A 14,455-nucleotide genomic window follows, 5' to 3' on the forward strand; every position below is an offset into this window, starting at 1 on the left:
TCTTCTGATCCCTAAGCCTTGCACCAACATCATGTGGTTGAGATGAAGATAAGGTGGTGGCTCAACACAGGGTCAGACTCAGGAATGCTGTGTGACTGAAATCACTGTCACTATTGTGGATGTGGTACTTCAGATCTTATCACTGTGAGGTTGTTGGAGAGGAGAACAGAGAGCACTGGAGAGGGACTTAATCCAGACAGACAAAGACCTACATTACAAATGTGCTCTCCGAGATTTAAGCTCAGGCAACAGCTCTGCCAGTTAAATTTACGGACCTGGAAGAAAGCATAAATGAGATTTCCTTCCTTCCTTTTTTTAAAATAATTTTATTGTGGTCAAAATGAATTACAAGTCTTTTTTTTTTTTTTTTTTTTTGGTTTTTGGGTCACACCCGGCAGTGCTCAGGGGTTATTCCTGGCTCTACGCTCAGAAATCGCTCCTGGCAGGCTCGGGGGACCATATGCGATGCCAGGATTTGAACCACCGACCTTCTTCATGCAAGGCAAACACCTTACCTCCATGCTATCTCTCCGGCCCTGAATTACAAGTCTTTTACAGTAATATTTAAGGTACATAGTAACAAAGAATTAAGGCCATTACCATCACCAGTGTTGTCCTCCCTCCACCCCTATTCCCAGTGTGCATCCCATACCTCTCCCCTTTACCCCTTGGACTGCTAGTGTGAGAATTCTCCTTTGTATAGCTTGCTTTAGATTGAGTATCAATTCTGGTGTTGTTGACTTTGAGTTTGGTGCTTAAGTCTGAAGAGATTTCTTTACTTTCTAAATGGACACCTATTTTTCTTCTGTCTACATTAGGGGTGGGGAATATCCAACCCGTAGGCCTATAAGGATGTGATCTGGCATAGTATATGACAAAATCCTATGGTCTGACCTAGTACATAACAGTACAGCTATGTCTGCTTCTCATTGCTGCCCTCCAGACATGCCTTCTCATGTCTGCCTATAGCCTCTGACTAAACTGGGATGGCCGTGAGCAAGGCAAATACCCTACCTGCTATGCTATCACTCTGGCCACAGATCTAAACTCTTTAATTTTCTTTTCTTTTTTATTATTTATTTTTTTATTTTATTTTTTGGTTTTTGGGTCACACCTGGCAGCACTCAAGGATTACTCCTGGCTCCATGCTCAGAAATCGCTCCTTACAGGCTTGGAGGACCATGTAAAATGACAGGATTCGAACCACTGTCCTTCTGCATGCAAGGCAAATGCTTTACCTCCATGCTATCTCTCCTGCCCTAATTTTCTTTTTCTTGGAGGGAGGCCCACTCAACAGTGCACAGGGTTCACTCTGTGCTCAGGGGTCACTCCCGGCTAGTCTCTGGAAATAATATAAGCTGGGGGATTGAACTAGATTGGTCATATGCAAAGCAAGCTCCTTAACCCCATGGATTCTCTCCATCTCCTAAATTCTTTACTGCCTTTTATTTTCTTTTAGTGCCAGGGATTAAATACAGGGCTTTACTAAAGCATGGACTTTACCATTCAACCACATTTCAAGTTCTCATTTATCTAAATACTTATAAAAGATATATCAAGATAATTATTATGAATGTTTCTGAGATGGTCATGAAAAACATGGACGATTTTAAATTTTAAATATATACATAATATTTCTATTTTTTGGGTGGGGACACACTTGATAGTGCTCAGGACTTGTTCTTGACTTTGTTTTCTTGAGTCACACTCAGCAGGACTGAGGAATCAGAGTGTTTGTGATCAAACCCAGTTTGCATGTAAGGCAAACACCCTACCCTTTGTACTATGCTCTGGCCCTATACATATTTATTTTTAATGAAGTAAAATAGTTTTATTTAGGAAATATGAGAGAGAAAAGATACCCTTATGAAGTAAATGAAATGAATTACATGCCCAAAGTTGGAATGGGGACAGTTCTGGAGTGAACTGCACTCATGATATTAAGATTTCTTTTCTTTTTTTTTTTTTGTTTTTTGGTTTTTGGGCCACACCCGGTAACGCTCAGGAGTTACTCCTGGCTATGCGCTCAGAAGTTGCTCCTGGCTTGGGGGACCATATGGGACGCGGGGGGATCGAACCACGGTTCATCCAAGACTAGCGCAGGCAAGGCAGGCACCTTACCTCTAGCGCCACCACCCGGCCCCGATATTAAGATTTCTAAGGCTCCTTGCAATTCTGTCTTAAAATATTTCCTAGCCAGTTTTCCAGCCTAGAGCTTTCTTCTCTCTCTCCTCAAATCCTACACACATTGCCTGGTGTGTGTGAGTGTGTGTGTGTGTGTGTGTGTGTGTGTGTGTGTGTGTGTGTGTGTGTGTGTGAACTATCTCTGTTTTTATATAGCCTTTGGCCTGAAGAGCCTGCTGGTGCAACCCTCAGACAACCTGGCCACCTCCTTTCCCCCAGTGTGTCCACCAATAGCACAATCTGTTGTTGTTACCTAGAGAAAGACATGGAAGCAAGTAATTTGGGGATCTTAGGTACCAAAAAGGAGGTCTAGAAGGAGAAAAGACATAACACTTTGATCCAGTACTCCATAGGGAAGGTCATAGGGAGAAGGTTAGACCAGGACTTGATTTTAGTGCAGAAGTGTTGATATAGGTCACTGTGTTGGTCCACAGTTCCCAGGCTTTTCAATATTTTTAAGAATGAAAATATTGAGTTACAAAGGTGTTCAGACTCAGAGTTATAAAATAGCAAAGTTATTAGAAAGTAGAAGAGAAAGAAACTCCCTAGCAGGGGAGTAATTTAGGGTTGAACTAAATATGATTCATTTTGTGGAGTTTTGATAAGCAAACTGAGTCTTTGTTTTACTCATCAAACAAAATCTCAGAGGATTTTCATTTGTTGTCCAGACATGGAAATTTAGGGCCCATGGTGTTACTAAAATAAATTTAATGTCTCATATTCTCATTTAGGTTAATGGAGACTGCTGATTTATTTCAGACCTTTAAGGTTATGTTTTACCATATGCCCAGGTATTGCCCCTTTGTCTTAGTCTTCTTTAAAGCCAAGATCTGGGGCAGAATTTATGGTCTTGTAAAATTGTAAACTTTCCCAGTCTCAGAAAGAGTCCAGGAATTTGCATGAATATTTAAAATGTAGGATGGAGACAGCTAAAATGAACTGCTTGTAGCAGCTTGTGAAGACAAACTGAGGGGCCAGAACAGTGGTGCAGGGGTAGGGCATTTGCCTTGCACGTGACTGACCTACTACAGACCTCAGTTTGATCCCCCGGCGTCCCATATGGTCCCTCAAGCCGAGCCAGGAGTGATTTCTGCAAACATAGCCAGGAGTAACACCTGAGCGTCACCGGGTGTCACCGGGTGTTCAGAAATCGCTCCTGGCAGGCTTGGGGGACCATACAGGATGCCAAGATTCGAACCACCGTCCTTCTGCATCTCAGGCAAATGCCTTACTGTTGTGCTATTTCTCCGGCCCCCATCTTTCCATTTTTAAGGAGAGAGGCTGCTTTGGAGGCCATAGATGGCAGGGCTCATTTGCAAAGCATGAGCACCAGAGAACAGGGTTTTCTTGCTTTATTTTGGTTTATTTTGGGGTTTGAGACCATACCCAGTGGTGCTCAGGGAGTACTTCTGGCAAGGAGTTGTGGGGATTTTGTGGTATAGGGAATGGAATTTAGACCTCTATTCTAAATGAGTGCTACCACCCTGAGTAGTTCCCGGCCCAGACTACAAGTTTTGACAGCAAAGGTGGCTCTGGTTATTTCTCTGGCCTATAAAATAGAAATGAAAGAGAAACAAGCAGCCCAGTACAAAAGAAAAATACTGTTTATTTCACACAACTACATCAAGTGCCTCTCCCCACTAGTCCCTTCCCACCCCTCACTCCAGTCCTCAGCAGGCTTTGCCCTATATCAGGGGACAGTTCAAACCTCATAATCAGAGCCTGTAGTCAAGAAGGAATTTAAACATACAAAGGTAACCAACTTTTTTCCAAGGACACAAAAATGTCAGAATCTCTTATTCCAAATTCAAGTGTATTCCTTGAGTCATTTGAATGAATCCTTTCCCAGGCCCCACTCAGAAGAACTGAATGTTTAGTGCAGAATCAAACATCCCAGCTGATTCACCGGGCCACAGAAAGTGGTCTTTCTTTTATTTAAAATAAAAAATAAAAAAAGAAGCACGCGCGCGCGCGCACACACACACACACACACACACACACACACACACACACACACACACACAAGATAAGCCATTTCTGACCTTTTTCTTTTTCTTTTTCTTTTTTTTTTTTTTTTTTGGTTTTTGGGCCACACCCGGCAGCGCTCAGTGGTTACTCCTGGCTATCTGCTCAGAAATTGCTCCTGGCAGGCACGGGGGGACCATATGGGATGCCGGGATTTGAACCAACCACCTTAGGTCCTGGATCAGCTGCTTACAAGGCAAATGCCACTGTGCTATCTCTCCGGCCCCCATTTCTAACCTTTTCTCCTGCCATTACAAAGCAAAGGAAACAGAGCTCTGGTTTAAGTTCAAAAGGTGCTTTCAAAATAATTCCCTCATATTCCTTCAAAGCCTGATGCTACTAAAACAAAATAAAAATTCCACCATGGACCCACAGCTGCTGCCCTGGGACCAGATGGTGGTGGGGTGTGGAGAGGGAGAGAGAGCATGGTAAGGTGTGAGCATAGGAGCAGAGAATATAGACCCTTGAGTTCTGCTTTGGATACATCATCCCTGAAAAGCCCTCAGGACCCAGAGAGTGGAGCCTACAGACTTTCTGGCATTGGCATAGCCCCTCTGGAGCCTGCCTGTCCTCTCTGCATGGGAGAAGGTGAGAACTGGCTGGTAGGATCCATGAGAGCCCTAAGGGAGACAACAGGGAAGGAGGTCAGAGTGCATCAGAGATGCAGCTCCTGCCTTGGCATGCTCCTGTGGTAACAGAATTCATGATTTCTCCTGCATACCCACCGTTATAGGTACATTCTGGATTTGGGGCTACTCTTAGGGCACAAACCCATCTCACCCTGTGTGGGGGGGTGAGAATAATGTTTATAGGTGAATCCTGCCTGTTTTTTTCTAGTTTTCTGTGGTTTAGTGATCTTTGCAATCCTCTTATGGAAACTTACTCACTAACCAGACCCTCCTAAAACAACCCCAAGTTCCAGGCAGCAACTTCTGTGATCTAAGTGTGCCTGAGCATGGGCATGAAAGTCTCAAGAAACATTCTCAGTACTCACCTCCTGGGCAGGTGTGGTTGGTTCTGAAATAGCAGAGGGAGAGTGAGTCTTTGCCTCAGTTGTCTCAGTAGTTGTCCTCTCAGTAGCAGGAGTAATGAAAATATGAGAAGCCCTTACCCTGGCACCACTTGTTCAGGGGTATGCTGTGAGGTTATCAGAAATGGATGACAGAGACCTGGCTTTTTTATGTATTTTTTGATAGTACCAGGGATGGAACCCAGTTCCTTACACATAGCAAAGCAAGTACCCTGTTATTGAGGTCCTACCTTAGGCCAGTTTTGGTTCTCTGTTAAGAGTAGTGAAAAGGAGATTAGAAAAACCCTGGGATTGGTGTCCCTTCTGCATGGTCTACATTGCAAGTCTGGGGTCCTCTAAGAATGACTCAGAATCCAGAGCTACTACACCTCTAAGAGTTTAGGGACAAGCCCAGTAGTAAAGATGAGATGCCAACCCAGGTACCCTAATATGGCAAGACCCATCCTGTTACAGGAGTGCCCTAACTCAGGAACACAAAGGGTGGGGGGGAGTGCTGGCAACTGGTTCCAAGGCTCAGGACAAAGTGCCATTCCCCTCCAATATCCAGGCTTCAAGTTACCAAAACAGTGAGGGAAATCACTCTCCAGAGCTTCAGCTTGGGCTGCCAGCCGTGTGTTCTGGCTGCTAGCCTTTCCCCTGGCTGGATTTATTGTTTCATTTTCCCCTTAGAGAAGCCAGGATGGAGATGAGTGGGAAGACAAGAGAGTTGGCATGCCTTGCACTGCTTTCCTGGGGCCTCTACCACACTGCATATACTCTTCACATTTGTTTGTGCGGGGGAGATGCTATGACAAATTAAGGTAAAACCGGGAGCAATGTCCTTGTTAACGGAGTTCACACTCTACAGCAGACTGAGGTCAACCCCAAGAAAGTGTTCGCTGTTGTTTCTCACCAACACAGATTATCAAAGAAAAGCTTCTGCTTTGGGACTATATGTTCCAACTCCTGAACCAGTGGTGGGTGAGGGTTAGAGGCCAAGCCCAGTCCAGGCAGACAGGATCACCATAGCACTGACACTTTTCTCAGCTGTGTCCTTTATGTGCTCTCAGGGCATCAGCTGGACATGCTGCCTGGCCAGCCCCATCAAACAGAGGGGTAAAGGGGAAGAGGTTGTGGAAAGAGAACCCCATTCAAAACAAGATCTAATAGATGCTATCTTTTACGGGAAGCTGCATTTCTTCCCCCAAAGATACAGCATTTCTGGTTCCCTACCATAATAAGTAGGTTCCCGAACAGAATTTACCCTTCAAAACCAGGTTAACAAAGTGCTTCTGCAAGGGACAGATCCTAACCTTGGGGCTCTAGAGGCCCCCTTCCCTCTCATGATTGGATTCATAAGGGAAGGGGAAGTGACAGATGACACTCATGCACATAGTGAAACTCCAGGACCCGAGACAAGTATGACTACCCTGGGCAGTGTCTTCATGGTGGGGCCTGCAGCTGGGTGCCCAGGGAAAAGAGAAAGTGCTGGAACCCAGGGTGGTCCACGCCCTAAGGGATCTGAAAGACGTTCAGCTTGCTGGTGTTCTTGAGTGTCTGGCGCCGATTGCAGAACCAGACCCGCACTACTTCCCGGTCATAGTTGAGTTCCTTAGCGATCTCAGTGATCTCCTGGCCAGTGGGCAGTGGGTTCTTCTCGAAGTAGGCATTGAGAGCCTCAATGGCTTGTGGGGTGAAGGAGGTGCGGCGCTTGCGTTTTTTGGAGGGCTCCCCACCAACAAACTCCATCAGGTTCTGCTGGCCTTCCTGGTTTCGGAGTTCAGCTTCATTTAGCCACTTCTCCAGCACCGGCTTTAGTTTCTGGGCACTCTTGGGTGTGATGTCCAGTTTCTCAAACCTGTAGATGACCCCAACCCAGAAATAGACATGAAAAATGTCTTTTCTGTTTTTCTTTGTGGGGGTTGTGGAGAGTGCTGGGATTACTACATGTGGAGCCTGTGTTCTTCTGCTGACCCACAGCTAAAACTGACACTATCTCCTCACACTGAAGCTGAACACCTTCCTCTTGAGTGCAAAGCTCTGCTCAGTGTTGCCCCACACCTCCATCAAAATGCTCCTGGTGCTACCAAGCCCAACACTCTACTGGTCCCTTATCCCAGATCATTAAAGACACCATTCCCAGGACTGAGGGAGTAGGGGACAATGACTGGCAGTTCCATCCAAAGCTGTCACATGCAGGTGAGTGAGGTCTTTTAAAGATTCACCTAGGATAAGTCTCATCCACCAATTTCACTCTCAGAGCCACATCACCAAGTCTGGCTATTTTTTCTGACTGAGACTGATGTGCCCACAGGATTTCTGATCTGGTCTAATAACCTCCTCATCACTAGTCTAACTTCTGGAAATCATAGCCCTGTCATGCACTTACTATGGCTGGAAGTCCTCTGATCCTTTTCCTTTGACATTGGCCAGGTCTGTGCACACAGAAATGGTGCCTCTGTCACTTTATTTGCAGAAGAATTGGAATAGGGCCTTCCAACAACACTCAGGGCCTCATGCAATGCCAAATATCTAACCCATATACTCAGACTTATAAAGCTACACTCCCAACTTCATCCCTAGAGTCTTGCCTCATAAGCAAGAATGAGAGCAGATAGTAGAGAAGCAAGAGCAGAGACTGAAGCCTGAGCAAAGGTCTCTTTCAGGCTACTTTCAAAAGTTGTATTTCTTTCTTCCTGGGATTCCCGAATAGACTGGGCCTTCGGGAAACCCTCTTTTTTTTTGGGGGGGGGGGCACACCCAGCGGTGCTCAGGGGTTACTCCTGGCTGTCTTGCTCAGAATAGCTCCTGGCAGGCACAGGGGACCATATGGGACACCGGGATTCGAACCAACCACCTTTGGTCCTGGATCGGCTGCTTGCAAGGCAAACACCACTGTGCTATCTCTCCAGGCCCGGGAAACCCTCTTTTTAAAGCCCAGAGAAAGTTCAAGATAGGAGGATTAAATTCAGAGAGGCCTCAGAAGGACTGAATCAGTCTTTTTATTTTTGGTGTTGGTGGTGGGGGCACACCCAGTGACTCTCAGGGATTACTCCTGGCTCTGCACTCAGAAATTGATTCTGGCTAGGGGGACCATATGGGACATCGGGGGAATCAAATCACAGTTCATCCTGGGTCAACAGCATGCAAGGCAAACACCCTACCGCTGCACCATCTCTCCAGTCCTGGATTGAATCAGTCTTTGCCAACTCTTATTTGGTGTCTACCCTTTTTCATTTGGAAGAAGGCAGGAGCCAAAAAAAATATGGAAAGAGTGCATGTGTACATCCTGTAAGTGTTGAATGGTACTTAAATGGACACTAACCTGGCCCAGGGCAACCTTACTCACCTGCAGATGGCCGACTGGCTGTAGGCTGGGCCTTCTGTAGCAGTCAGTGCCTGGCCTACTTGGGTCTGTGTGAGGCCTAGAGAGAGCCTTCGGATCTTAAAGTTCTTGGCAAACTCCCGAATCTCTTCTAAGTTGATCCCATCCTCATCCAGATTTTGGGTATGTGGCTCTATGTAAAAAGAAGAGATCAAGGGTGTGTGTAAGACAAGTAATAATTGCAACTTGGTTAGTCTACTGGCCTGGTCTACTGCAATAGTGAAAAATGACGACATGTCACCAATGGCCTGTATATCCTTGAGATAATCATCACCCTGTATTCCAAAATACTTGGGGGGAAGGAATGATGAGTGGACATTGTGTCTGGAGGAAGGAATCTATTTTTTCTTTTTGGGCCACACCCAACAAAGCTCAGAACTTAATTCTGGCTCTACACTCATTGACCAACCCTGTTGAAAGTTGGGGGAACCATATAAAGTATCAAGGATTGCATGCAAGGCAAGTGCCCTACTAGATCTTCAGCCCCTAAGTACTCTATTTTCAAGTTCTTTCAGCTCTAACTGCTGATTCTCTCCTATTATCCTTATTGCTGACCCAAAGTCATGCCTGTTGGGCCATCACACATCACATGTCAGCCTGTGACATGGATTCTTAGACAGCAGCTGGACAGAAAGCCTTGACTATGAATCATCACAATTAGAATTACCCCCAACAGGATGAAACTTAGAAAGCAAAGCCCAGGGTCTCTATCTTTCCCCTTTCAGCTCCCCTTTTATCTCATAAACATCTTAACAGTGTTTGTTAAGGGGTGTAATATCTCAAGAGGCTGGGGGTTCAAATTAGTAACTGACCTTCAGGTACAATCTGTTTCAGGAGCAACTTACTTGACACCAGCTGGCTGACAGTAGGGGTCTCTGAGCATGTGATTGGGATGGGAGCAGAAGCACATGGCTTGGATGCTGGAGCTGGACTGGCGATGACCATAGCAGGCTGGGGTACAGTTGGTGTGGGCTGGATGGGTTGCACCTGTTAAAAGATAGCCAACAAGCTCCTGCAGCTCACCTGCCCAACTTGAGGGGCAGGGGATGGGAATGGGTTTGGAGTTTCTGGAAGGCAGTTTCCAGAGGCAAAGAAAAAGTGGGCATAATGGTCGAAGAGATATTACAAAGATTGGCCTTATATGTGGCCAACCCCAGCTGAATGCTCAGCAATATATGGCCCTGTAAGTATCTCCAGCATATTTACCAAGAGCTTGGAGAAGCCCCCAAGAACTCAGGTTTGCACTACCACTAAAAAAAACCCAGAACCCAACAAGTATACAGGAGACCATCACTCACTCATAACATACTTCTCTATAAGCCAACCAGAAAGCAAAATTATTTATTATATTAGTCACCCACCCAGTGAATAAGCACAATATATTCCACCACAGTTTCCTAGAACATAGGCAAGCCAGAGGGTTAGAACTTGTAACCTCGGTCAAAGCCCAAGTGTCTACTCAAGATAATTTCTCTCAAATCTCTGTCCTCAAGGCAGAAATCTAAGCCTGTTTCTAGAGCTACCTGGTTCAGAAATGTCCTTTAATAAAGAACTGGCAAATGAGTCTGGAGGTTTTGCTTATAATGATACAATGCAGAAATAGGAACAGTTGAAATAGAAAGTGTTCTAATTTATGGTGCTAAGCAAGGCCACAGACATAAGTCAAAGGGTGGGAGGGAGCTCATTTGAGAGCCTCATTTTTCTACCCCAACACCAAACAAACATCACCAGATCCTTAAGAGTGACTTTTTCCTTAAATATATTTTTTTGTTTATTTAAATTTTTTTTCTTCTTTTTAGGCCACATCTGGCTATGCTGAGAGCTTACTCCTGGCTATGTGGTCAGGTATTAAGTTTGATCCCCTGCACTGCTTGGTCGCTTGAGGATTTGGGGTAGTAATCCTAGAGCACAGATGTAAGCATAGTTTCTGAGTACCTCTGAGTATAGCTCTAAAAACACAAACAAAAATTCATGAATATCCAGGAAAAAATTGACAAATATAAATAAACAAGTAGGGGCTGAAGTGATAACACAGACAATGGAGGTTCTATCTCCAGCATCCCATATGGTCCCCCTGAGCATGGCCAGGAATGACCCTTGAGCTTAAAGCTAGGAGTAACCACTAGGTATGGCCCAGAAACCTAAATAAATAAAATATAAAAATAAAGCAAGCAATTAACAGAAGTCTTCTCTAGAGGTAGAATTGGAAGAGATTTTTGTGTTTGCTTGCTTTTGTGATTGCTCATCCCAGAGTGACAATAAAAGCATTGCTTTGCTACTGGAACAGAGTGAAAACTGCCTTTTGATTAACAAATCCTGTAACATCCATAACCTTCTAAAGCAGATAATCTTCTGTTTTGTTTTTTTGTCTTGTTTTGTTTTGGTTTTGGGTCATGCTTGGCTGCACTCAGGGGTTACTCCTGGCTCTCAGAAATCTCTCCTGGCAGGCTCGGTGAACCATATGGGATGCTGGGATTTGAACCACTGTCCTTCTGCATGCAAGGCAAATGCCTTACCTCCATGCTATCTCTCCAGCCCCAATAAAGCTGATAATCTTCTAATTGCCACTTTTTTGGGGGGTGAGGGGAAGGTAAGGGCCACATTCAGCAGTGCTCAGGGTTGCTTCTGGTACTATTTCTCTGGCTCCCTAATCTTCATTTTGCTTTTAATGGAAAAGGCTTAGTGGTTATTCACAAAGCTGGAAAGTAACACACCACATTTGAGAACTGTGGGCCTCAGAATTACCTGCAATTTATTCCTAAAGTGCACATTTCTTTTTGTTTGTTTGTTTGGGGGGGCACACCCAATGACACCCAAGGGTTATTCCTGGCTATGCAGTCAGAAATCACTCCTGGCGACCATATGGGATGCCGGAGGATCAAACCGCGATTCGTCCTAGGCTAGCACAGGCAAGGCAGACACTGTACGGCTTGCACTACTGCTTCACCCCTAAAGTGCACATTTCTGAGCCCCATTGCAGACTTACAAAATAAGCAAGTCTAATAGCTGGTTTCAAAGAGCACTCCAGGGAAGCAGAGAAATAGTACAGTAGGTAAAGCCTTGAAGTCATTGACCCAAATTCGATACTGGCACAAATGGTCCTCTAAACACAGGTAGAAGTGATCCCTGAGCACAGAGCCAGGAGTAAGCACTGAGCACCATGGATAAGGCCCCCCAAAAACAACCAAAAGAAGTACTCTAATTGGTTCCAAGTCCCACTCAAATTTGAGAACTTATGTCTGTTCTATCTTCTTTTTCTCTTTTCTTAATTTTCCACACCCAACAGTATTCAGAGTTATCCTGACTCTACACTCAATAATTATTCCTGACTTTTCTCAGGGGACAATATAGAATGCTGGGAACCAAACCTAGGTTAGCTGCATCAAGGCAAGCACTCTACCCACTGTACTATCTCTCTGGTCTCTTTTTTTTCTATATAGAAACCTCCCTAGCAGGGCTTGCTTGGGGTCTGGGGTTATATCAATGTTCAGAAAACTATAATGTACCAAGATCACACTGGTCTTAGAAATCATGCATTCTACTTCTTTATAGGATATTTCTGTATTTCTCATCACTCTTCTGATAGAAGACTGAGAAATGTTTAGGGAGCCCAGGGACTACTCCCAGAAATATTCTGCCCCCCAGACTGAACTGTTCAATGCTCAGACCAATAGTGTAATGCTACTCAGGCCCAGAGGTGTTTAGGGGGTCATACAAGCATGCCCTCCAGTCCTGTGGACTATCTCCCTGATTCCCTCCAATTTCTTAAAGATAAAATACTCTCCATCCAACTCACCACTTTAGCCAAGTTCACTGTACTCTGCTGAAATTCATGTCTATAACCATCTCCTTCTCCGATTCTCAAAGTACCTATCATGGCCCTGCCTGAATCTGTCTTGCTGGCTTGCAACTATCTCTCCCACGCAGGTTATCTTATTTAGCTCTATGTCTTCAACCCTAGTCTACAGTAGGCACTCAAAAATTGTCTCTAGAATCAACAAATAGGCTCAGTGGGAGTGAAGGCCAGACTAGAGGGATGAGGAGGGAGAAGAGCAGACCCTACTCCCTGGCTCTTCTGGAAGTGCTTCCACCAGAGCTCATCAGAGTTTCCTTGAACCCTTGTCAGATTTGGCTCTGAGAACACATATGCATGTTTTAGGTGGATTGGGAGTAACTGTTACCCTGGGGACAGAGCAGAGACCCACATAGGCCTGCTAGTAGTCTAGAAGTGAAAGTCTTTTACTTTGGGGATCTCCATGCTTCCCCAGGAGTTTCAGAACACCATCCACAGCCTAGAGCAGGGGTCCTCAAACTTTTTAAACAGGGGGCCAGTTCACTGTCCCTCAGACCATTGGAGGGTCTGACTATAGTAAAAACAAAACTTATGAACGAACTTTTTTTTTTTTTTTTTTTTTTTTTTGGTTTTTGGGCCACACCCGCGGTGCTCAGGGGTTACTCCTGGCTGTCTGCTCAGAAATAGCTCCTGGCAGGCACGGGGGACCATATGGGACACCGGGATTCGAACCAACCACCTTAGGTCCTGGATCGGCTGCTTGCAAGGCAAACACTGCTATGCTATCTCTCTGAGCCCAATATGAACAAATTCTTCTGCATACTGCATATATCTTATTTTGCAATGAAGAAACAAAACAGATACAAATATACAATATATGGCCCGCGGACCATAGTTTGAGGACCACTGGCCTAGAGGGAGATTGTCCAGCACCCAGCCCTTGTACCTCACTCTTGACAGGAGACTCAGGTGTGCTTGGTTTCCGGATAGCCACAGGTTGAGGCAGGGGGCTGCTGGCCAGGGTGGCAATCACCTGGCCCTGAGCATTCAGCAACAGCTGGGGGGTCACAGCCTGAACCTGCAGGCTCTGGGCTGGTGCAGGTGCTGCCACGCTGGCCGAGTTCACCACCCAAGGCAGCGTTCCAATAACCTGAGAGAAGACAGGGCAGGGACCCGATGTAAGGTCAGTGCCCCCATTCCACCTCAACCCACATCCCACCCTGCTGCAAAAAAAGGATAAGACAATGTTCCTGCTTCTTTTAATCCATACAAAGGAGCCAGGTCCAGCCATGGAACTCCCTGGGCTTGCATTTAAGTCCTAGCACCTTTCAGTCATGTACCTTAATTTTTCTTACCCTCCACTTTCTCCCTACAGAGTGGCAGTAAAGTCCTCTAGGAGAAGCCAGAGAGATAGTACAATAGACAAAACTCTTGCCTTGCTTACAGCTGACCCAGATTTTATTCCTGGCATTCCATATAGACCCCCAAGTCCTCCAGGAGTAGTCTGAGTGCAGACCCAACAGTAAACCCCAAGTACTGTCACATGTGGCACCAAAAAAAAAAAAAAAAAAGGCAAAAAAGTGAGCTCTGAACACAGAGGCAAAAGTAAGCCCTACACATTACTGGGTATTACTACTAGGTGTGGCCCAAAAAACTTCTAGGAAAGATCTTTGTGTGCCCAGGGTTCTGGGTTAACCTGTGAGAAGGCCCCTGGCAGAGGATACTCCCCAACCAATGAAGCAGAAAGAAGTCCCCTCAGCAGAAAGGAGACCAGGGAGGCAACTGTCAGACTGCAACCTCTGTATCAGCAGAACTGCTCAAAAGGAGTAGGAAGGGCAGCGTGATGTCCAGAGCGAGTGTCTCAGACTTCCTGTCAACTTCACCCCACTTCCCACTCTTAGCCCAACCACCAGGACCACTTGCCTGTCCCTGAGCGTTGGTGAGGATCTGGCTGCTGATCCCGGGCATGCTGGGTATGGCATTGGCAATGACTGGAGTGGTGGTGAGGGAGCCCAGGATCTGGGTCTGGCCCCCTAGAGAAGCAGCACTGATCTGTGGG

General features: G+C 45.6%; 2 protein-coding genes across 2 annotated transcripts in view; one reads left to right on the plus strand and one right to left on the minus strand.

Moving 5' to 3' along the window:
- SLC4A8 (solute carrier family 4 member 8) overlaps positions 1-14,455 on the plus strand; it is an 829,308-nt gene that overhangs the window by 423,089 nt on the left and 391,764 nt on the right. The window lies entirely within an intron of this gene.
- The window catches only part of POU6F1 (POU class 6 homeobox 1), a 34,814-nt gene continuing 26,639 nt past the window's right edge, over positions 6,281-14,455 (minus strand). The window contains exons 7-11 of the mRNA XM_049783650.1: positions 14,320-14,448; positions 13,343-13,546; positions 9,449-9,590; positions 8,568-8,736; positions 6,281-7,076 (exon numbers count right to left, since the gene is read on the minus strand). Coding sequence (XP_049639607.1) covers positions 6,731-7,076; positions 8,568-8,736; positions 9,449-9,590; positions 13,343-13,546; positions 14,320-14,448 — 990 coding nt within the window. The 3' untranslated portion in view covers positions 6,281-6,730. The remainder of the gene's footprint in view (positions 7,077-8,567; positions 8,737-9,448; positions 9,591-13,342; positions 13,547-14,319; positions 14,449-14,455) is intronic.

This window comes from Suncus etruscus, chromosome 11 (assembly GCF_024139225.1).
Source record: "Suncus etruscus isolate mSunEtr1 chromosome 11, mSunEtr1.pri.cur, whole genome shotgun sequence".
Taxonomy (NCBI): Eukaryota; Metazoa; Chordata; class Mammalia; order Eulipotyphla; family Soricidae; genus Suncus; species Suncus etruscus.